We start from the raw sequence: 21,862 nt of genomic DNA on the forward strand, positions 1-21,862 counted from the left end.
TAATCACGAATTAGCCTGATGTCGGGAGGGAGCCTAGACCAGCTGGTCTCGCGTCGCTTCTCCGCCGTGGAGTCGTAACGTAAAAATGTTACGCAAACTCGTCCGGTAAATCGCTCCGGCGACGGCCAAGATTGCGACGCGTCTCCAGCAACGTGGCCTTTCACCAAAACCGCCTTTACCGATTTCTGGGGGAGGGAGAAGGAAAGGGACACATCTTTTTCGGCAACGTGGAAACGTCGCGCGTCTTACTTCGGTCGCGAGATGCCGACCTCCGCGTTCCAAGCGTGGCGAAAGGTCGCCCCGACCTTTCGCGTTCATCCTCGCGCGCGATTGTGCCATTTTGCACCTGCGGCACAATTGGCATAATACGCCGTATTATATTTCCGAGGACCTTACACACGATGGCTGCTTTATCTTCTCTGATAAGCGGCCTCCAGAAACGTTGAGACTCTAATTATCGAAATGTAAATGTAATTTTTCTTTTTTTCCTTTCGCTTTTTCTAATTCCCGCTCGTTTCGCGTTTCTGAAATTTTACCAGATGCCTCACTGCAGATATATACATTTTTTTAGATCTTTGGACACGTTTAGGGCAGAGCCGCGGCGCCTCGAGAAGTGGATAGAATAAAAAAAAAAAAATGACTTCGCTCAGAGTGACTCTTGAAAGCGGATGCAGGCACTCGGAGCTTTTTTCACGGCACAGGTACTTGCAAGACGTAGATGAGTTGTATCGTATGTGATGACTCACTGCGTCGAGCGACAGTTACGCGCTTTCATATAAATCTGCGTGCTAACGCGCCGACCGAATTCCGCAGCCTCAACGAGGTACGCTGTAAGGCGAATATCGCGTTTAGTGGCGGCGACCAGTGGTCGCAGATTTTAGACGGGCAACATACGCACACTAGGCACAATGCCGTGTCCGTGTGCGCCCGTAGCGCCTGCTAATGCCTCGGACGCAGAGAGCCCAACTCGGAATTGCGGCTTCCACGCGTACAGATATAAAGACTCGTCCGTGTGAAGCCAGCGTTTCGGCTGCCGTCGGATAGAAGAACAGGCCAGACTTATACACTGTCTGTCCTGTTCTTTCGTGGCGTCGCCGGCAGATATCGCAGATCTGCTTTTCGCAGATATGCTCGCGGAACACCGCGACAATATCACGTACGTACGCTAGCCGCCGCCGTCGCAGCGAATGCCATATCTGCTTTTCAGTGTACACGCGACTCGTAATTCGCGTGTATTCGCGCCGACCGCGAGGTAACGTTAACGAATCTTCCGTTGTCGATAACGGTTGCCTGGAAGAATCCTGATAGCGCGGGATGATTGATGGCACTAACAATAAGCGTCCATCGTGAAAACCGAAAGAGAATAACGGGAGAGAATCGGACGAGTGAGGTTCACTATTACGAGCGAAGGAAAATGTCTCTCCAAAAGAGTGTCCGTTGATCGACGAAAAGAAAAAAAATTTTATTTTACAATTTATCGATATCGCGGGAAAGGAGATGCGGCTCGGGATTAATTGATTGGCTTCTGGCCTCCGCCGGCGATCTCGGTAGAACGGAACGATCGGAATCTAAAGCCTGTTTGAAGGATTCAGGTATCATACGTCGTACGTTGAGTCACATTATACCGTATTATATCTCCCGTGTCTAGGGACTCGCGTGATCGGCGCGTCATCCGTGTGTGTGCGCGCGCGCATCGGTGTAGTGCAGCCGCGTAGCGTGGTGTAGTGTAGTACCTTCGCGCGCGTTGCAGGCGTTGAGCGTTGCACGGCTGCAGCCTACCGAGATATCCGAGCGACAGTCCAGCACGAGCGTTCGCGTGGTACGTGACCGTCGCGGTTAAACTCCTGTCGCATACGCGTTGTCGCGTTCGGGATTGAACGGCGATCGGCGATCGATCGCGCCGAGAGGTAACCCCTTCGGTGCAAGTCACACGGCCCGATCGGAGCTACGTTCGACGAAATTGAGAGGTCGGGCCCAACGGTTCAAACGCGGCTCGACGCCGCACCGGGCTCGGATTTTCGCCGCGCGGAAGATGCCCCGCGACTTATCCAGCATCGTTGTTAAACGCGAGTGTTAAACCATCGCAGCCTGGGGACTATCGACGGGCACCATCGGCGACATGTGATGATGCGACAGCGGCCACAATGAACGTACCGATCGTCGCAGGAGACGTCGACGACGGTGGATTCGATCGGCCGCGATTCCTTCGAGTAAGTCAGCCACTTTTTCATTTATTTTAATTTTTTTCTTTTTTTTTTTCCGCGCGACGATCCCGATACGTTCCTCGCCGATCCGCTCTCTGTCAAAGCTCTCGCGGTACTTTCACTTTCGCTTCTATCTCCGGCGACTCGTTCAGGGTCGCGTTTACCGCTCAAATCTCTTACCAAACGGAAACTTTACTCCCGTTGCCGCTTTATACGCGACACGTAGGATGCGTTCTTGCATTTTCGTAAACACGGAGATGCGTCTTATCTGCAAGGCCACTCGAGAGCAGCCTGCTAACGCCAACCACGTCGATCGTTCAGCCGATAAAAACTGAAAATTCTACTCTGCGATTTGTCACGGACATTTGTCAGAAACGCCGGACGCGATGAAATAAATTTCATTTACTTAACGAAGTAAAAAAAAAGAAAAAAAATTGCCTCGCATCGTCCCGCACATGTGTCGCGATTGTCATTCACATGCAGGTGTGATACCACCGCGAAGGAAACGTATGACGTACGAGGCACGTACGTGCCTCGCATCCGTTGAGACGCGTATCGATCGTGTAAACGAATCGTCTTTTATGAAATCCTTTCGATAGCGACGGGAGAATCTGCCTCGGCTAGAACGACGCCGCCTCTTACCACCGTAGGCTTCATCCAATTGGCATAATTGCTTTAACAAGGTGCACGATAAAGAGCACGTGCCCATTGTTACCTCGCCTTTTAAAGAATGCTTCCGAATGTGTTAACGATACGATCACGTTCTCGCGGATTGCCGATTACTCTTCGATCGAGCAGATATGAAACTCGTACGACTCGTACGGCGTTTTCTTACGCCGTAAATTGAAGTTAAAAATTATTATTTAAATTATTTTTTCAAATTATTCTTTAAATCGTCATTTTTTTTTTTCAAATTGGATTTATGTACTTAATTTTACTTTGTCGAATGTCCGCCAATCTTGCTTATTAAACGCGCGACACTTCTGTAAAATGCAAAGCGTTAAAACGTTGCTTACCCGGAAATTTGTCCGCTGCGCTTAAAGCGTAGAAATTACGTGAAATTTTCCGCCACATTAAAATTCTAATTGGGCGAAGGCAATTATAAATTAGCCGATTAAATTTTTTTAAACGAGTTACTTTTACTTGAGCGAGCTGAAGAACAATTCGTTTGCCACGGCGATAAAATGCCGCGCCGTAAATTATTTTTCCCTACAAAGAAGCAAGTCAATTTACGTCATACTTGGCGCGGCGAAAAAAAAAAAAAAGAATTTAATTGTGTAACCGCGCGGCGAGAAAAACAGTTGCGACATTTACAGCAAAATGCCAGGATGCGTCAACGTCACAAGTTTTATTAAGACTTTTAACAAATGTTTATCGATGCTTTTAACGAGCATTCATTTTTTATCGTAATCGGGAGAGTGCGTTATCGCGCCGTTCACGCGATGTTATCTGTCTCGTGCATATTTTCCTTTTTTTTTTTTTTTTAAACCGTATGCAGCAAGCCACTTTACTCTTCTCAAGTAACTTTTTCACCCGCTTAACGATCGAAAAGTATGAAATAACCCGCGTACTTCTAAACGTACAATCAAATTTGCCGAGTAAAAACGAGAAAGCACCCGCGAACAGGGGTTTCTCGCGCTATCGAGAGCCAACCTCGCTCCGTCGTGCAGCTAAAAGACTTTTACGTTCACCTGTACATTTGCCGAGGGTAAAAAAAAAAACGAGCTGAAAAAGTGGGAAGAAGATAAACGCGCTCGACCCGCGCGGTAACAAAAGTCATCGCGACGCGTCTGCATTCCGTTGCGAAAAGAGAAGCTGTCCGCGGGATGCGGTTTAGCGTTCACGCATGAGAGGACTAAACGCGTTAAACGTAAGGCGGTGCGCGTCGTCGCCGCGTAACGCTCACCTTTTCCTCGAAAGTGGAGTAAAACGCGCGCGCAAGGTCGACGGCTCGCGCGTGCCTCGTCGCGGGTCGCCAGACGCGTTGCGTATGCATAATGCACGCACCGCCCTCGCGCGATCTACGCCGTCGGCCGTCGCTCATCCGTGGCGGAAAAAAAATGGGAGCAAAACTCGGGCAACGATCGCGCGGTCAGGTCGCGCCGGCCACGACCGGAATACGCTACGTTCTCCGCCGCGCGTGCCCGGCGCGCCTTCGTCTACCGTGCCGGAAGTCGCAAGATGCGTAACGCACCTGTACCCGCTTCTGAGAGACAGGTCCCTCTTTTATTTTATTTTATTTTATTTTTTTGTTTTAAATCTGATTTTTTTTTTTTTTTTTTCCTCTTCGCTCTCCGATTTAGAATATTTCAAAGACAGATATCGTTTTTTATTACCGCGTTATTTTCTATTCGCCTAGTTTGTCGTCGAATAGAATTGTTGATTAATACAAGCTAATTATCGCTATTGTATTTATCTTCTTTATTCATTGCGTTTGGATTATGCAGGTATGTTAACCTGAGGTGGAATTAAGTTTGCATTTCGGTATGTTACGTCATAATAAAAGATTTTATCTCTCATCTGCGGGCTATTCGCAGCATTTTTTTTTTTGCAAGGAGGCTGGGTGTTTGTTGTACAGAAAATTTTATCGTTTACTCACGTTATGGGCAGGCAATAGAATTATTTATTAAGCATCGCTGCGTTAACGTACCGGTCTTTCCATATGGAAAAGGACGTAACGGCGGAGAATCTGCATTGCGGGGCGCAAATAGAAATTCCGCGTACGTGTGAAATCATCCACGATCTATAGAATTCGCGAAATGTCCATATACGTCGGCGAATCATCGTGGAACTAACTTGCCTCGTCACGCTACGAATATAGAAACCAACGTAAAGAAACAACCCTTTTTTATCGGGAGGGGAAAAAAAAAATTTGCTAATCAGATTTATATCCAAGTGATTCATCCGTACTTCTCGGATTTTATCTCGTCGGAAAGATAATGATCCAATCAATGCAATTTAAAGCGCGAAAAATTTCAAGTATGAAAAAAATGTTCGATATCTCCTACAGTAGCAGGTAGAAAATAGCAGGGCGTATTTCTCTTTTACTCTCATGGTATCTTTAAATTATTTTTTTACTACTTTAACCTTATCGCCTAACTTTTCCATACTTGAGAAGATTAGAATTTTTCGAAAACGAGAAAGAAAGATAGAGAGAAAGAGAAAGAAAAGGCAGGAAAAAAAAAAATTCCAAGATAGAGACGTTCCGTATGTAACTTTAATTTTCTCAACAGAAAGTAAATGAAATAAAATTTAAAAAATGATTTACAAAGGATTGAACTTGATAGATTGAAAGAACCCATCGATTCGTGTCATTTGTCCACTGCGAGGCGTTGTGCTTGTACAATAGAAAGCGAGACTACGTTCGAGTGCCTTAATAACGTATGCCGGCGATGTGCTTCGCGTGAGTCACGACGGCACAGCTGTCGGCCCTTCCGGTGCTCCCGAACGACGAAGACGTCGCTTCCTCGGGTTTACCTCCTCCTCGACAGGCGCCGTACGAATAATGGGTCCTCCGTCCGTGAGTCACGTTGCACCGTGCGTAATCGCACGCGTCTGCGACACGCGGCGTGCCTTCGTGCCTTTAAACGTGAAACATAATTTCTGTCGCGACAACCTTGCCACGGTCTCTGATTTTATCGCGTATCTAAAGACCTCGGAGGGAAAAAAAATGCGACACTCTCTCACAACGAGAAATACATTATTTAAAACGCCTAATATTTAATTTCCTCGGGATTTTACGAATAATTACGAATAATCCCTGGTGCTTGCTTCTTCGAGTTTCGCGATATTTTAAGTAGACTTGTCGATTGCATTGGTATCAACCCCGGTAAAGCTTTCGGATGAACGTTTTATCAGCGAACGAGGAAGGCGTGGTACGGGCGTTTGTAGGAAAATTGACGTCCCCATGGACATGTTTCGTGTAGAACGAAATGAAATTAATACGCTAGTTTGCATGGCACGCGTCGTCCTGGAACCGACGCAACGCGAAGCCGCTAGCACGAAATCACGCGACATAAATCGTAATTCGGTCTCGATACCGAGAGCACGACATTTCTGCGTCACGCGAATCACTTAGGGCGCGTCTCATTTTTACGCTCGAATACGCGTTTTGCCAGTTATGATGGATGAAAAAAAAAAAGGAAAAAAAAAAAAACCCGATTGGTTGTTTCGCAATCGATTACGCAATTACCGCTCGACCGCGCACGTGTTCCGTGAAGCGGTAAAATACGCGCCTTTTTCCCGAATGCGGAAAATTTTTCCGGTTTTACCCCGGAATGTACGAAATATAGATCTCGTTTCAATAAAGCCAGGCGGCGGAAAAGTCTGTTCCATGTCCGTCTACGCACGTCTATCCGAATGTAACTAATCATCGCGAGCGCGCCTTTCTCTCAGCAACGTTCTCTCGATGACGAAGACGGCTTTCCATCTTTCGACTTTCGATTTGCAAGTGATTCCGCATTCTGTGGTCTTTACATTCGGTTTCCATCCTAAAAGAAAAAAAAAAAAAAAAGAATTTGAATCCAATCCCCGCCGTAGTTTTTCACCCACGACGACGTGTCTGCAATCGGAAACCCAACCCCGGAAATGATCGGAGAATTCGATTATATCGAAACCCGCTGTTCAATCAAATAGATTTACAAAGAATTATCTAATTGGTATTATATCGAAATAGAGAACTTTAGGTTACGTCGTAACTTAATTGGTCTTAATAAAAAAAAAAAATAAATAATTGAGATACGAAAGAAGGAAGGAAATATTAAATCGAACGTATGATATAACGACGATTAGATATCAATTGCTGAAGATAAAATTTTTCTCTGTTTCTCTCTCTCTCCCTCTTGCTGTTCTCCAGTGACACAAGAACATGAAATTTCAGGCCGAGAATTATAATCTTCGTTGACTTTTAATAAACTGAGCCGCGTTAAATTAATGCTTCCGCTGTAAAGTCGAGGAGTTATCGATTTCCTCTGTCGCTGAAGAAAAGAACGTCGATGATTTCCGCCGCGAAGAAGCACGGCGGCGCGTATGTATCTCGTAGACGCGATGCCCGGGATCATCCTCGAGGCCTGGGCCCATCCCTACTCTTCTTTTCCGGCCACTCTTTCTTTTTTCCCTTTCGCCGAGCGGTAACGATCGCGGCCGATTCCAGCCGAGCTCTAGGTTGCCGTCGACGGGTCTATGCCGATCGGGAAGTCGCCGTACGCCATCGCCATCGCGTCGACCGCGCCGTCCTCGCGGTCCTCCGTCGCTCCGATAACTCGTTCTCTGATCGGATAACGTCGTCCGTTCGACGACCTCGAGATTTCCCTGACCTCGTCCTTCCGGTCGCCGAAGTGTTCTCCGTTCTCCGCGCGAACGTCGGTCCTCCTTCCAGTAGCTCCTCGGCCGTTGTCGAAGAAACCACCGCTTTCTGTTCTTCCGCTCCGCAACGCGGGACACTCGGCGTCCTTTATCGCGTGAAGCGTAAAGAGAGTGCGATTTTTTTTGTTTTTCTTTTCTTTTTTTTTTTTTCCTTTACCCGCGAAGACGAGTGCCCGCGAGTCGGTCCCGTGGACCAAGTGCGCCCGCCGAATATATCAAGACGTCGAGAAGGAGCCGTCTCCGCACTTCCGGTCGACCGTGCGAACGACGCGACCGCGAGAACTCGGCGGCGGCGGCGTCTACAGAGAAGAAGCCAGTTGCGTGTGACTCTCGCTCCGAGAAGACATTTCGTCGAGGCGAGGACACGGATCGAAAAGTCAACTCGGATACCCGCGGTTCGCCCTGGCGAACAGACGCGCGAACGATGCTGATACTCCCGGACATAAAACTCCAGGTAATTCGAGCTCGTCCGATAATCCGCGCTATTTCTCCTCGCCCTCCGCATCACGTCGAAGTGTGCGAATTATTTAAAATAAATCGAAATCGGAATGCAATTATTGTATCGTGACATTTGGAACTTAATAATCACTTTATCGAAATAAAAAAAAATAAAAAAATAAAAAAAAAAAAACAGTTTAGAAATTAAAGAGATTTCTATAAAAAGGAATTGAAACTCTAAGCTCGTACAGCCGTAATATTTGATTGTGCTTCGTAACGCCCAGTCCCGGTGAACCCTCCCCAGCTTTGAAATTATTCGGAAAAGAGCTCCCCGGCCCGCGTTGAGGTTGTATTCGTCACCGATTCGCGTCGGTGTCCCTCCGCTCTTGAACGTGTGTACATAAAATTATGCGAGCAACAATGCTTCGAATTAGGGCGAGTTGCGGAACAAGCTGGATCTAGCGTACCCAACCTTTTCCACTGACGGGTTAAATGTGCGCGCGGTGCATCCTCCAGCACAATTCCCCGGATGCGCCGCGTAACACACGTGCAACGTGTACGCGCGCACACTACTTCGCCGTGAGCACACGTCGCCTTTCTCTCTCTCGGCCCGAGAGCGTGAGGGCCCTCCGCCTCGTGTAGTAATATGTCGAGCGTGGAACGATCGCGAAGGACAGCCTTGAAGCCGCCCGAGACATGCCGTTTCTAATTAGACCGAAGTGTAAACCGGAACGATCCGTGCCCTTCCTCCTCCCTTCTCTCCGCGGCCATCTGCGCATTTTCGCTTTCTCTCTCCCTCTGTTATTTCATCGCCTTCTTCGCGAGCCTCGAGTCGTTCGATCGCGATCGACAGCCATATCACGTATTAAATTATTTCCCGATTTAAAGATACCGCGGAGGCCGCGTGGAAATTGATCGCGCGATCGATCCGATCGACGTAAGAGGCAATCCCGCTCGGATTACCGACGATTACATATCCGTGGCCGGTGGATCCGTAGGTGATTCGTTTATCGCCCGCGTGTTCCGCGATTGTTAACAGGCCGGTCGCGAGGTGGTAATGTTATGAACGAACGACACCGCGACTCGAAACGATCGGCCGATGTCGCTGTTGCGTACGATCGTACGCTTCTTCGCACCGTGATCACGACATCCTCCTAGACGCCGCGAAGGAAGCCGCGTGCTCGGAGCCAGCCGGGCGTTTCCAGCTCTAGCACTACGTAATTTCAATTACGGCGTAGCCGGCGTTTAATACAACTTCGGAGTCATCGACCGACTAAAAATGCGCGTGAAACGCCTCGACGCGGAGCAACGACGCGGCGCTCGTTGGACGTACTTGGTTGCGTTTCCTGCTGCTGCGTGCTGTTCGGTATCGGGCTTCTTTTACGCCGCGAAAGACGCCACCGAGCACCAAGGGCGACGCCCTTGCTCAACGGATTAGCGAGCGGACGTCGCGCTCGGTGTCATTCAGCTACGAGGCTCGTTCCAAGATTCTGAAAGATCAGACCTTGCTCTTCCGATTTTTAACGTGGGAGCGAAAATTCAGATTTACACTTTGTTGCGTTGTCTTCTTCCTACTCGCGTTACTCACGAGTCAATTAATATTGCCAATCAACTTTTATTCGACGCTTTGTTAAATAAGAATGTCAACTTAATTTCAACTACAAAAAAAAAAAAAAAAGAAAAACTAGAATGACGTCCGGAGGATATGTCGTTTTGAGAAGAACGGCGTGCCCTCGGAAACCAGGATGTCTAGTCACCAGGAATAACGAAGAAGATACGCTGACGGTGCTAATCGCCAGGTGCCTCGGTACTTTATTGCCCGCCGTACCGTGATCTAGAATTCAATATTCACAAAGTTATTTCTGATGCGTCGTAAAAGGCCCGGCAATCCATTATCTTAAGAAATTGCATTAGACTGTGACGGGCGAGGCAAATACTGACACAAGAAATTTAGTAGCGCGCGGTTAACGCCCCTACTTTTTTTTTCCGCAAATAAAGAAAAAAGAAAGAGGAAAAAAGAAAAAAAAAAAATATAATTGCGTGCTCTTGTTACCGGAAGAGGAAAGTGGGTCTCAATCAGAAACGCGTGCACAATTAGACATTCCTGCCGTATATGTGGTAAAAGTAGTTATTCGCTCAGCAGTATGCAGCGAGGGAAAACTATACCACTGTGGAATCTGGTTCCGCTCGTAACATTATTGCCAGTCGTGGCTCCGGGAAAATCTCCGAGTCTCGTAGTTGCACGTTAATACGTTCCCGATACTGTGTCCTTTCGACTTTTCCCTAGGTGTAGCATTAAAATTTCGCAACACGATTTCCCCCGCGCGATATCTTTGAAAGAAGCCGAAGTCGAAATTATCCGACGGCGGAGAGCTAATTTTGAGCTGCCGGCGAATATTAGCAATTATCGCTGTGTGTTATTTGCATTTTTGCGAATAGGTTCGCGATTTCATAAGCTTTTGGGCCTCGCCGTCGTTCCAACCATTATTTTATATGCCTTCGTATGTGTTTCCACAGAAGCTTTCCGCGCAATGATTTCACGATGATAATAATTTGGCTGCCTTTTCGTACAAGTCTAAAGTATACGGCTAGGGCTGGAAAATTAAAGGATTAAATAAAACGCCGGTAAATCGATATAGGTGCGAGGCTCGGAATTGCGACCGGTCATTTCTCGCAGCGGCGACGTCGTCGACGACAGGTGCGCGTTACGAGGGGCCGCGAAAAATGTCGACGTATCTTATTTCCCGTTTGTCCTCTCGGTCCGTTCGACTACGTCTACGGCATTCGATATCTCCCCCCCCTCCCCCCGGGTGGGGATCATTCGCGGTGGATACCGTTATCGAGCTCCTTCTCCGCCGCCTTCTTCTTCCCAGCATCGGACAGTAATATCTTTGCAGTACCTCCGAGTACGTGGACCACCAAGCGAAATCGTATCACCGCGTCCGTCTCGTCCGAGCTTTCTTTCAAGCTCCTTGTATATGTAAAGTCGACAACTGTGGAGTTTTTTTTCGATTTTTCTATCACGAAAATCTAAATAACACTTCGGTACCTTATTAGTGATTATTAAAATTTATTTGAACCTCGCGATTATTTGCTGGATCATTTGTTGAACATTTTTAACGACGTCGTTGTTTGTTGAATTAGTTTTATAATTTTTACGCTGTTGAAATTTGTTTTTTTTTATCATTTTTTTTTTATATAATTGATAGAGCTTTTACATATGAAAGAATTTATTTTTAGAATGCGATACATTGCATTAAATAACGAATTTTGTAATCGTGCGATAAGTTGCGTTAAAATTAATATTTCATGCGTCCAAAAAGATTACTTCACGCCCGAGGTTTCGCAAAATTCGTCGAAATAGGGTGTAGAACGTAATAGGATCTTCATAAGAGAAAAAGTTAAGACAGTAAGGAAGTAACGTGGATGAAAGTATTACTCAATTTATTGTTACAACATTGAACTATCCACTTTCGGGTTTTACTATATGCACAATATACATATAATTCATTTTTGCAAGTGGTGGCGCAAGTCAAATTTGCTTTCCGAAATCAAGTTTGGAGTATTTTTTGTTGAAATAATTCTGACGCAACAAAGCCAGGCAGAAAGAGAGAAAGAGAGAGAGAAGCGGCGACTTAAAAATATACTAAAAATCATGTAAAACGTTTCGCTAAATGGGCGACGAGGAATGCGGGACACCGACCGCGTAGAAACCTCGTACCGAACAACTATGTAATAGCTACGTTTCTTTAATTTCAATAAAAGATACGAGTAAAAAAAAAGAAAAAGAAAAAAACAAACTTTAATTCTCCTTGTTTTGCTTAATCGTTAACATTAATCGTAAAGTAGGTCTCGTCCTTGTTTCTTTTTTTTTTTTTTAGTTTTACCGTTCTTCAATCGGATGGTAATTTACCTTGATTTTTTAATAGACGTGCGCGACGTGTATGCAAGCGTTGCAAACTCGGGTAATCGGATTTTCGAGGCCTGAATGATAACGCACGGGATAAATCGGAGAAAAGCTCTCGTCCATCGGCGTTTCGCCGTGTGCCGCTTTTACGGGGCGTGCGTTTCATTAGAATCGCTCCACGCACACGCACCGCGGGTGCGTACGAGGACCGCGACGGGACAGAGACGAGGGGGAGAGAAAAAAAAAAGCCGTCGTTATCCATCCCCACTGTATTATTTGTCGAGTTTCTCTCCTTTCACCGGGCGCCGGAGTGCGTCCGCGGGGACCCATATTCCGGCGACCTCACCTCTCGCGATTAGTCGCCGGGAAGATACGACGGTGGCCGGCCACCGAGTGTCGACGTCGTGTGTTAAAAATAAAGAAGTCCGAGATAAATCGCGCTACGCCGAATGAGGACCCATGAATCAAGTGCGAAGGCACCCGCGTCTGTGTCACGCGACGACAACAATAGTACACGTTGCTTCTTTAAAATCCTCTATTTCGTTACATATTTTTTTTTTTTTTTTTTCTTTTTTTTCTTTCTCCACGATAGATGCGTTCGGTAATTGGTGAAAATGCTACGCTAAATTCCCGCGCGGTTCCGTTAAAAATTACGGTGGTTTCCGTAAATAGCGCGATGCCGTTTGAACGCGATTGAGATGCGGAAGATAACAGAAAATCTAACATAAATTCATCGCGATGGATATTATCTTCTGGGAGCCGTGTCGTGCGAATTTTTGCGCGCAAAATTGCAGAAGAAAAAGAAAGAAAAATGTATTATTAAGTACGATCGGTATTTATTCGTGACGCGCTCAATGTAAACGACAAAAGGAAAACGTCTGCGTGTTTCTTTGCCTCATAAATTTGCCTGAGCAAGGCCGCGCGTATCGAAACCGCATTAATCAAATGCTGACGAATTAGGAATATCTGGTGTCCGGGTATATCCTACCCGCTGTACGTGGGCGAACGTTACATAATAATCTTTTAACCCACGCGAATTTGGAAAGTATCATACCCTCGCTCGCGCGTGCACGCGCGTTAAATTTGGCTTTGAATTAGATTAGAAATTAACGCAATATTTCAAGGTACGAAGAACGGCACTCGCCTTTGGCGGTGATAATTTAATTGGACCGTCCCCGCGAACTCCGATTGAATATTCCGCGCGAGAAGACTTTGGATGACAAGGCTATCTTCGCGGTGGATCGCCGCTCTTTATGCACGAGCGCTCAATGCCGATTTAGTTCAGCGATACCGATTCCAACCGGCCTCGTCTTTGACTCGCCTGAAACGGCAAACAGTTATACGACCAGCCGGCCGTTGGGCTACTGAGCCCGCGACGTTTAATAACGCGCGAGTTACGGTAGATTTAACGCGCGATAACATCCGGCAAGTGTCGTTAATGTCGCATACACGTTTGCAAAGGCATACCCAGGGTACCACAAATTCCGGCCTATTTCCCGTCGATCGCGTCCGGCAAGATGATCTAACGATAAGGCTGTTGGACCGCATTTCAAATTGCATGGAAACTCGATTTCGGATATATTTTCTGATTTAATTCGTTGTTAACGTTTAAGTAACTTTTTATTATATATCGATTTAATTGACGAGTCGCATAAATATGTTAATACTTAAATGTACTCGATGTTGGATTAATAATTCTCTGTATATCTGCAATTCGGAGAAAGTCCATGATCCCCGGGGGGCACTCCGCACGCATTAACCGATGGCCGAGTGTTTCGCGAGCGATAAGCGAGCTGCCGATATTTATGTCAAGAGGAACTAGGCGTTATTTCCTGTTGAACGAGTAACATCGATCGTAACTTCTAGTTGACCAACTTAGCGCCTGTATATTCTATTTATCTACGAACGTTTGCCTATGCTATTACAAGCGCAATGAGCCCCCTGCGACTGAACGAAACGTCTAACGACTTACGAATTAGGGAAATTACGAGATCTGTATCTTGGATAATAACGGATATTTACGCCATCAAGTATTTATTTTATTAGCGAACAATCGAAACACTGAAGAAAAAAAAATTATAAAACAACAGTTTATCTCGTCATTTAAAAAAAAAAAAAAAAAAAAAAAAAAGATAGAAAACATAATAATATCTCGGTTTTTAATTTTCGTCGCGACGTGGATGTCGAGAACTGACACGTCCTCGCGTTTGCGCGTATTACATAAGGAAGGACTCGCGTAATCAAGGATTTTTGCTCATTCGGCGGTGCACGATGTTATAACGACGCTAATACGATTCCGGCATTGCACAACGTTTATCGTAGCGGAAAACAGCGGCAAACAGCTAATGGAACGTGCAGAGGGACGGCGGCTTTCGAATTTGATATCGTTTCGGTTTGCACGAGCGACAGCTACGGATAGCCCATCGTTACCTTCGAGTCGCTCTTATCGCATTAAGGCGGCTTATTAAGTAGAGTGGAACGGAATTACGGTAACGCGAACACCACCTAGTCCCGGCCGTTGCGTCTAACTAAAATAAAGATCGGCTGCGTAAACCTGGTGAACCTGCCCGTTTATCTCCGCACCGCGCTTTTTTTTTTCTCCCCTTCGTCGTTAATTGGTTTTTAATCACTGACATTTCTATTTATTACATGAATTTTCTCTACCTTAAAAAATATAACCACTTAAAATACGCATTTCCGTTTAAGAGCTTTCGGATTTGTTGTTTTTAAGTAAACTGGATATCGCAGAGCGCGCACTTTACGCGTCATTTACTTCCTGCTCGGTGCCCCCGTACATGCGGTGGCCGAGAAGATTAGGCAACGATGAGATCTCTTGACTTTCTTTTTTTATAAATAGGGAAATGTGGTGAAGGGAGAGAGAGACAGATGTTCGGCTGTTAGAAAATAATTTCTTCCTCCGGTCGTGAACCCCGATGGTGTTGCGATCGAGATCGGTGCGCCCGCGATCATGCTAAAGTGGGTGCATTATTGTCCGTTGCCGAGGGATCGCACGATCGCTCCCTCGGACGCGAGGATGATCGTGAACGAGACCGCGAAGGATGCGAAGGACGAGAGGAGGGTGTTCGACAGGCGGAAAGACGGCATTGACACGGTACGAAGTGCGCGAAACGCGAAAGCCGCCACGCCGGACGCTATCATGAGGAGATGCTTCCGGTTCGGGGTAAGGAGCAAAGGAAGTCGAACTTGACAGTCGGCTGCACAGTCGGCGATCGCGGGGTCGTTGCAACTTCTTCCTGCCTTGTATAATTCGCGAGATAACCGCGATCGCGTTCTTCTCTGTCTTTCTTCGTGCTTCTAGGCATGTAATTACATTTATCAGCGCTTCTGTTGTCTCTCGATCAGCCTCGAACAAAAGGGCCGGCCACTTCTTTTCTTTAACACCGAATTTCCTTTTCTGAAACGTACGGGATCAAAATTTATTAACTATTTATGCTTATTAAAGTGATTATGTCACGACGACGATTCGGTAAGAAGCTCGATAATCGCCGACAAAGTCATTCGATCAACATGGTTAGCGGAACTGGCCATTATTGATGTGGCAATCTTTGCGGATTATATGATTACGAGCCATACACGATACGTCAGAGGTATCGCTAACTATGCGTTTCATGGTTCGCAGGGTTCGGATCCGAGGGTAGCGACCTGTAGAGGAAAGCTGCAGAACAAGCGAAGTAAGCTCAATCAGGAGATCAACAAGGAGCTGCGGCTACGGGCGGGTGCTGAGAATCTCTTTAAGTAAGCGTTCGCACGCCGTGTAACTTGTCTTGACATATTTATAATATGTAATTGTATGCATGTAAATCTTAAACCAAACGCTGTTAGTTATATGAATTGTTACGAAATTAGTATAGAATTTTTTGTCTTTTATCCATTCAACAACAATCGTATTTTAACACATTGTTAAAAAGAATTCTTTTTTTTATTCTGCGATAATAACTTAAAAAAGACACTGCTGTTCAACTTAATTTCTAAATTTTCGGGAAAGTAAAACATTCTTATTAATTATGTTGCAGGGCAACGACTAATAGAAAATTAAAAGAGACCGTCGCCTTGGAGTTAAGTTTTGTCAACTCAAATTTGCAGCTGCTGAAGGAACAGCTCGCTGAATTAAACAGCTCGGTAGAGCTGTATCAAAATGTCGATGGGTAAATTCAGCAAGAATTATACGTTATGCGAATAGGAAAATGTACAACATTAAATTAATAAAAAATATATATATATATTTTTTTTTTGTTTAGCGACGAACCTATCATGCCGATGATACCATTGGGACTCAAAGAGACAAAGGACATCGATTTTCGGGATCCATTTAAGGTAAGTTTCGAAACAACACAATAATTGATTTATAAATTTTATTCGAGAGGCGGTACATCTAAATTGTCCTCGAAATTATTAAGATCCTTTTTTTCTGCCTTCTGAACTCGCTTTTTTGCGGAATCCTCAGTTACCTTTAGAAAATCACGTATATCTTTGGACGGGCCAATTTCCAAGAGAGCCCGTCGAGAAGTCTCTGGTGGTCGAACGGTAATCACTTTTGCTTTGCGTTCGTCGGATTTCTTCTTTGTCGTCGATTCGTCTATTTTCACAATCGTTGTGCACGGAGTGAAACGGGCCATAGCGATCACTAAACTTCCGGTGATCGTATTTCGTCGAACGTTGCTTCTTTCAACCGATACCTCGCAGGGCAAAGTCAATTGCAGAATCTTATCTTTTATGGTGACTCGCACGTAAGTCGGGTTTATATCAACGTCGATATAACAAGTGTCCAAGTATCTACGAAAAATTAATAGAATTAGATATATATTTGTCTCAACGTATTAATGAATGGATTAATTAACAGTCACTTGTAAACGGAGACGTCAAGAGTAATAAAATCGGGATCGTCTTCGTCGTTTAATTTGAATGGCACCTTCGCCTGATTTATATTATATGCTTTTCCATCTGCAGCGAACAGCCTCAGCGCGGGTTTTGGAGGATTGCTTTTATCCGAGGAACGATTCTTCTTCTCTTGTATCTTCATATATCGCTTGGCAATAGCGACTCTATCTTCTGGTGTGTGATAACTAGGCTGCTTCCAGAAACCTTCGTTCTCCGACTCGTCATCCTCCGTATTTGTATTCTTTGTGTGCTTTATTTGCTCCTCTGCGGTATTCTAAAGAAGATACTATACTCTTTTATTTGCATATTTTATGTACAACTGATTTTCTAAGACGTAATCTTTTGCGTCACGCTTAGCAAACTGGAGATAATTCGAAAAACGTTCACGTAGGTTTGTGATTTAAATTAAAAAAAAAAAAAGAATTATTATCAATATAATTTAAACCTTTTTGTGATTAAAATTAGTTTTAACAGATCTTAAAAATAAATTTAAATAAAATTAGAATTTCCACAACGAAATAATTTAATTACTATTTCATTAAGTAATAAATTTAATGCGTTTAACTGGCTTGCATACTAACTCACGTAACATATTTATATAGATCGTCAAGAAAATTTAATTCTTTTTTTTTTTTTTTCTTTGTCAACTCAATCTAACCTGCGTGATTGTTTCTGTGGTTTCGTGTGCAGCATTGCGACGAGCACGTTGAGCTAACTTAGTCTTCTCATAATGCTTATAGCTCTCGATAACATCATCTCGCGCTCGCGAATAGATCTGCAACGCTTTGATGCGTTCCGATCTTTCAATCTCCTGCATGTCGAGCTCTTGCAATTGCGGTAAAGCCGCCACAACGTATTGCCTGTAGTACTCGTAATCTGCACATGGATTCCCCATTAGAATCAGCTGCTCCAAATGTTCGTTGCATCTATCAAGTATGCAATTGAAAGAGAATTAAAAAAAAAAAAAATAAAAAATAAAAAAAAAGAAATTAATTTTCAAAAATAAAAATGATATCAATTAGTCTTGATAAATTAATTGACATATGTAATTTTTATAATAGTAGAGGGAAATACCTGAGTTTCTTGACACTTTGTAAGTTCCCGATAAAATTTATGGTGAGGTCTAGCTTCTTTAAATTTTCCAAACCCTCTAGATTCTCGATAACCTCAATATTATTGAGGGCCAAGTTCAAATATTCCAGTCTCTTTAGCATACTCAAATTTTCTATCTTTGATATTAAGTTGTTCTGCAATAAGAGGATCTTGAGGTGTCTACAGTGTCTGTCTATCAGTTGGATCTTATCGATATTCTCCTGATGCAATGCTATTTCTTCCAACGTTGATATTTCGCCTTCGTTGTGCTCCGAACGTTTTCGTATTAACTCGAAGGTGATTTTTACCATGCTTGTCCTGCGTTTAGTTTCCAACTTGAGCGAGAATTACGGAGGAAAATCGCAAGTGTTGCGAAAGGAAGGACGCTGACATGAATTAACCAAGAATACCTTGTAGTTGCTATGAAAATATCGATTTAACATTGACGGTCACGTATTGCGATTGCACGCGGTTCGTGCGCGTGTTACGAATTATTTATTATTCAGCGTGAACAATCTCTCTTTTTGCAGGACTTTATTTTGGAACACTATAGCGAAGATGGAGAGAACTATGAAGAGGCTATAGTTGATCTGATGGAAACGAGACAGGTATAATAAATAATATTTGAAGTATAAAATAGTTAACGTAAAGGGAAAGGTTGTGAATAATTAATTTTACTATTTTTTAAATTCACAGGCTACGAGAACACCGACAAGAGATTCAGCAGGCATCGCATTGCTCCTGCGTTATTACAATCAGCTCTATTTCATAGAAAGGCGTTTCTTTCCGCCCGATAGGAATCTTGGTATTTATTTCGAGTGGTTCGACTCGTTGACAGGAGTGCCCAGTTGCCAGCGAACAGTCGCCTTTGAGAAAGCATCTGTTCTTTTCAACGCTGGTGCACTTTATACACAATTGGCTGCCAAGCAGGATCGTCTGACCGCTCGAGGACTCGACCAAGCGGTCGACGCTTTCCTCAGAGCAGCTGGTACTTTCCGATATATTCACGAAAATTTTACAAATGCACCTAGCATGGATCTGGGCCCGGATATGTTAGAGATGCTAGTGCAATTGATGCTTGTAAGTTCTCGGTCCCGTCTCGTAATTTGATATTTATCGCGGATGTTTAAGTAATAAATTAATTTACATCGTATTCAATGAATCTTTAAAACTTATCGATTTTTTATATTTTAAGGCTCAGGCAAGAGAATGTCTCTTCGAGAAATTGGAACTTCAGTCGAGAGATGGTAGAAACGTCGATGTTTGCTTAGATCTTGCTCAAGAAGCAGCTCAGGTAAAAAAAATTCTTTCTCACGATTCGTCCGTTGCCTCGCGATAATTATATTGATAAGTGCAAGTGAGTTATAATGATAATTAATTCAGGTTGCGGCAATATACAACGACGTTCATGGATTAATATCGCGCGAGCCAGTTCGTGATTACGTCCCGGAGACGTGGATCTCGTTGATACTGGTTAAGCGCGAACACCATCTCGCGCTTGCTCATAAGCATCTCGCGGTCGGTCTGCTGGACAGACCTATCGCTGAGTTTCGTGTTGAAACAAGGCTCACGTTGGAGCACATTCAAAAGAGCGACGGGAAAACTCAATTGGACGCGACCGTTCCCAGAGATGACAATGAAAGGAAATTATTGGGTACGTTTACACGCGAGGTTTTTATTTTTAATATTTTTAATTATTCTTTTGATTTGTCTCAATAATCTATAATTGATACGTTACGAATTCTTATCGCAGGTAAGGCACATCTCAGAGAAGCTCTCGTTTTACACGACGAAAGTCAACGACTTCAGAGAATGTGCCGCGATTTGAAGAGTAAACCAGCGCTAGCGAGGGTCCTGAAAAAAGCACAAGAAGCAACGCTCGATAGTTATAATAAATTCGGCAGCGAAGATGATTTTCGAGAACTTTTAGATCCACCGGATATTATCGGTAACATTCCTATAAAAAAAATTACTTGAAATACGACGAATTAAATTAAGATTTATATTTTTTAATTTCGTTTATTCAAATTTTTTCCATTTACAAATGTAGCCTCTACAAAATTTCAACTTAGCATCACTCATCCGGATTTTGGTCAGCACGGAGTCGATGATCTTTTCAAGTCGTTGGGACCTGTAGCAATATTTTCTGCCAAAAGACACTGGACTGCTCCGAGATTAGTGCAGCTTCAAAGAGGCCCTGACGGTGAAGGTTTCGGATTTAGCGTCCGCGGCGACGCGCCGGTGATAATAGCCGCTGTCGATCACAATTCTTTAGCTGATGTAAGATAATCTAACAACTTTAATTTATCTAAAGTATAATTATTACTACTTGTAATCTTCCTCTTATTTAACGTAATTATAAAAATAAATAAATACGAGGGAATTTCTTTTTATTCCAGGTGGGCGGAATGAAGGAAGGAGACTTTATAGTCGGTATCGGTGACAAAGACGTTAAATGGGCATCTCATGAGCAAGTTGTGCGAATGATAAAGCAATGCGGTGACTTTATAAATTTGAAATTAGTCACCCCAATGGATAGAAATTATCTGAAGGTGAATGATAAAGTCTGCAGCTGATACCATTCTAATAAAAAGATGTAACGCAATAGACTAATTAACAAGATAAGAACACTTAGAAAAATACACGTAGCAATATCATTGAGATTAGATAGTTGAGATTAATTGCTTTTTCTATTATTTCAATTTAAAAAGAGATAACAATTATAACTAAAACATTTTTTTGATAAATGATCTAAGCCAATAAAGTACGACGGTAAAAACTAATTATTTTAGAAACCAGGGAAACCTAACAATCACCACGATAAAGGCAGCGTCTCGGCGAGCAGCTCTTCTGGAGTTTCTTCCGGCCAGCCGAGCCCGGCGGGGTCCGTCACCACAGCGCATGTAGTCAGAAGGCTTCCATGGAATCCATTTAAAAAATCTGGTGCTCAACGTGAGAATAGAGATCTAACCTTCGACAACGTTATTCTCAGATGATTGCCGGATCAGAGATGGTTCCAATTATCGTATGATCTTGAAGCGACGAGCTGATTCGACACACAAAGTAAATTTTGCAAAAGTCGATTACTGATTACCAAAATTAAATATTACTTGGTAAAAATAACAATTCGCCATGCGAAACTTTTTATATTAAATGTTATATTAAACCTTTATAAATATATTTTTTGTAAATATGTTGTATGTGTGAGATCTTGCAGTTAATTAACAACAAATTTGTTGTACGAACAATGATTGAACTTTTTATAGATTAAATAGGCTAAATGTCGGATGTTTTCACAATTGTTATATTTATTGTAGCAAAATTTCTTTTTTCACAAGTTATAATGTCGCTAAATTAAACAATTAGCTATAAAAGAAATTTTATTGAGATCATTGATAAGTTTGCAATCTTTTCAGCATGGTTTAAATAAAACTGCAACGACTAATATTAATTAAAAATTCTTTTCCGACATTTATACGAATAATAGTGCCAATACAGGCGTGTAAGCGTTGAAAAAAGAAAAAAAAAAGAAAAAATAATTGCCCGTTATCGCGTAGTACGGTGGGCACATGGTTTACGACTGACTTAAGTTATATACGATTATACACCTTTTGTCATACCGTTTACGTTAATTCGTTTACGACAATAAACTGAATTGACAAAAAAGTAAACGTATTGGCAAATAGTCGTATAGCGACATGAGACATGACGAGTTTCACGATGTCGTGCTTTTTGTACTTAAACTTTCTTATTAAATCGTTAAGCGAATTAATATAAATTGGGTTTTTACGCGAGCGTTCGTGTGCATCTGTACATTTATATATATATGTAGCATCGGTAGAGGCGTGTACACAGCTTTTATTTTATATAAGTATATGTATATCAATAAAAAATAAGTTACATTCCATACAAGACTTATTATTAAACCATAGCAAATATTATAGGTATAGTTTCCTAA

General features: G+C 43.4%; 2 protein-coding genes across 4 annotated transcripts; one reads left to right on the plus strand and one right to left on the minus strand.

Moving 5' to 3' along the window:
* The first annotated feature begins 1,717 nt into the window (after window positions 1-1,717).
* On the plus strand, window positions 1,718-21,811 carry Rhp (GTP-Rho-binding protein rhophilin). Of its 3 annotated transcripts, none has more exons than XM_070662014.1 (12): window positions 1,718-2,210; window positions 15,554-15,669; window positions 15,948-16,079; window positions 16,173-16,248; window positions 18,435-18,512; window positions 18,601-18,984; window positions 19,100-19,198; window positions 19,288-19,558; window positions 19,658-19,852; window positions 19,955-20,184; window positions 20,304-20,456; window positions 20,697-21,811. In XM_070662014.1, exons 1-12 carry the CDS (start codon window positions 2,145-2,147, stop codon window positions 20,898-20,900), a joined length of 2,004 nt encoding a protein of 667 aa, XP_070518115.1. In that variant the 5' UTR covers window positions 1,718-2,144; the 3' UTR covers window positions 20,901-21,811. The 3 variants fall into 3 exon arrangements, with proteins under 3 accessions (XP_070518115.1, XP_070518116.1, XP_070518114.1); XM_070662015.1 differs by lacking the exon at window positions 1,718-2,210 and adding an exon at window positions 7,719-8,022; XM_070662013.1 differs by lacking the exon at window positions 1,718-2,210 and adding an exon at window positions 12,501-15,094.
* On the minus strand, window positions 16,255-18,215 carry Tilb (touch insensitive larva B). The gene is made up of 4 exons (XM_070662019.1): window positions 17,887-18,215; window positions 17,471-17,738; window positions 16,779-17,086; window positions 16,255-16,707 (listed from the first exon to the last, which is right to left on the minus strand). The coding sequence occupies exons 1-4, from the start codon at window positions 18,213-18,215 to the stop codon at window positions 16,287-16,289; spliced, it is 1,326 nt and encodes a 441-aa protein (XP_070518120.1). The 3' UTR covers window positions 16,255-16,286.
* Window positions 21,812-21,862: the final 51 nt, after the last annotated feature.

The sequence above is a fragment of the Cardiocondyla obscurior genome, linkage group LG09 (genome assembly GCF_019399895.1).
Source record: "Cardiocondyla obscurior isolate alpha-2009 linkage group LG09, Cobs3.1, whole genome shotgun sequence".
Taxonomy (NCBI): Eukaryota; Metazoa; Arthropoda; class Insecta; order Hymenoptera; family Formicidae; genus Cardiocondyla; species Cardiocondyla obscurior.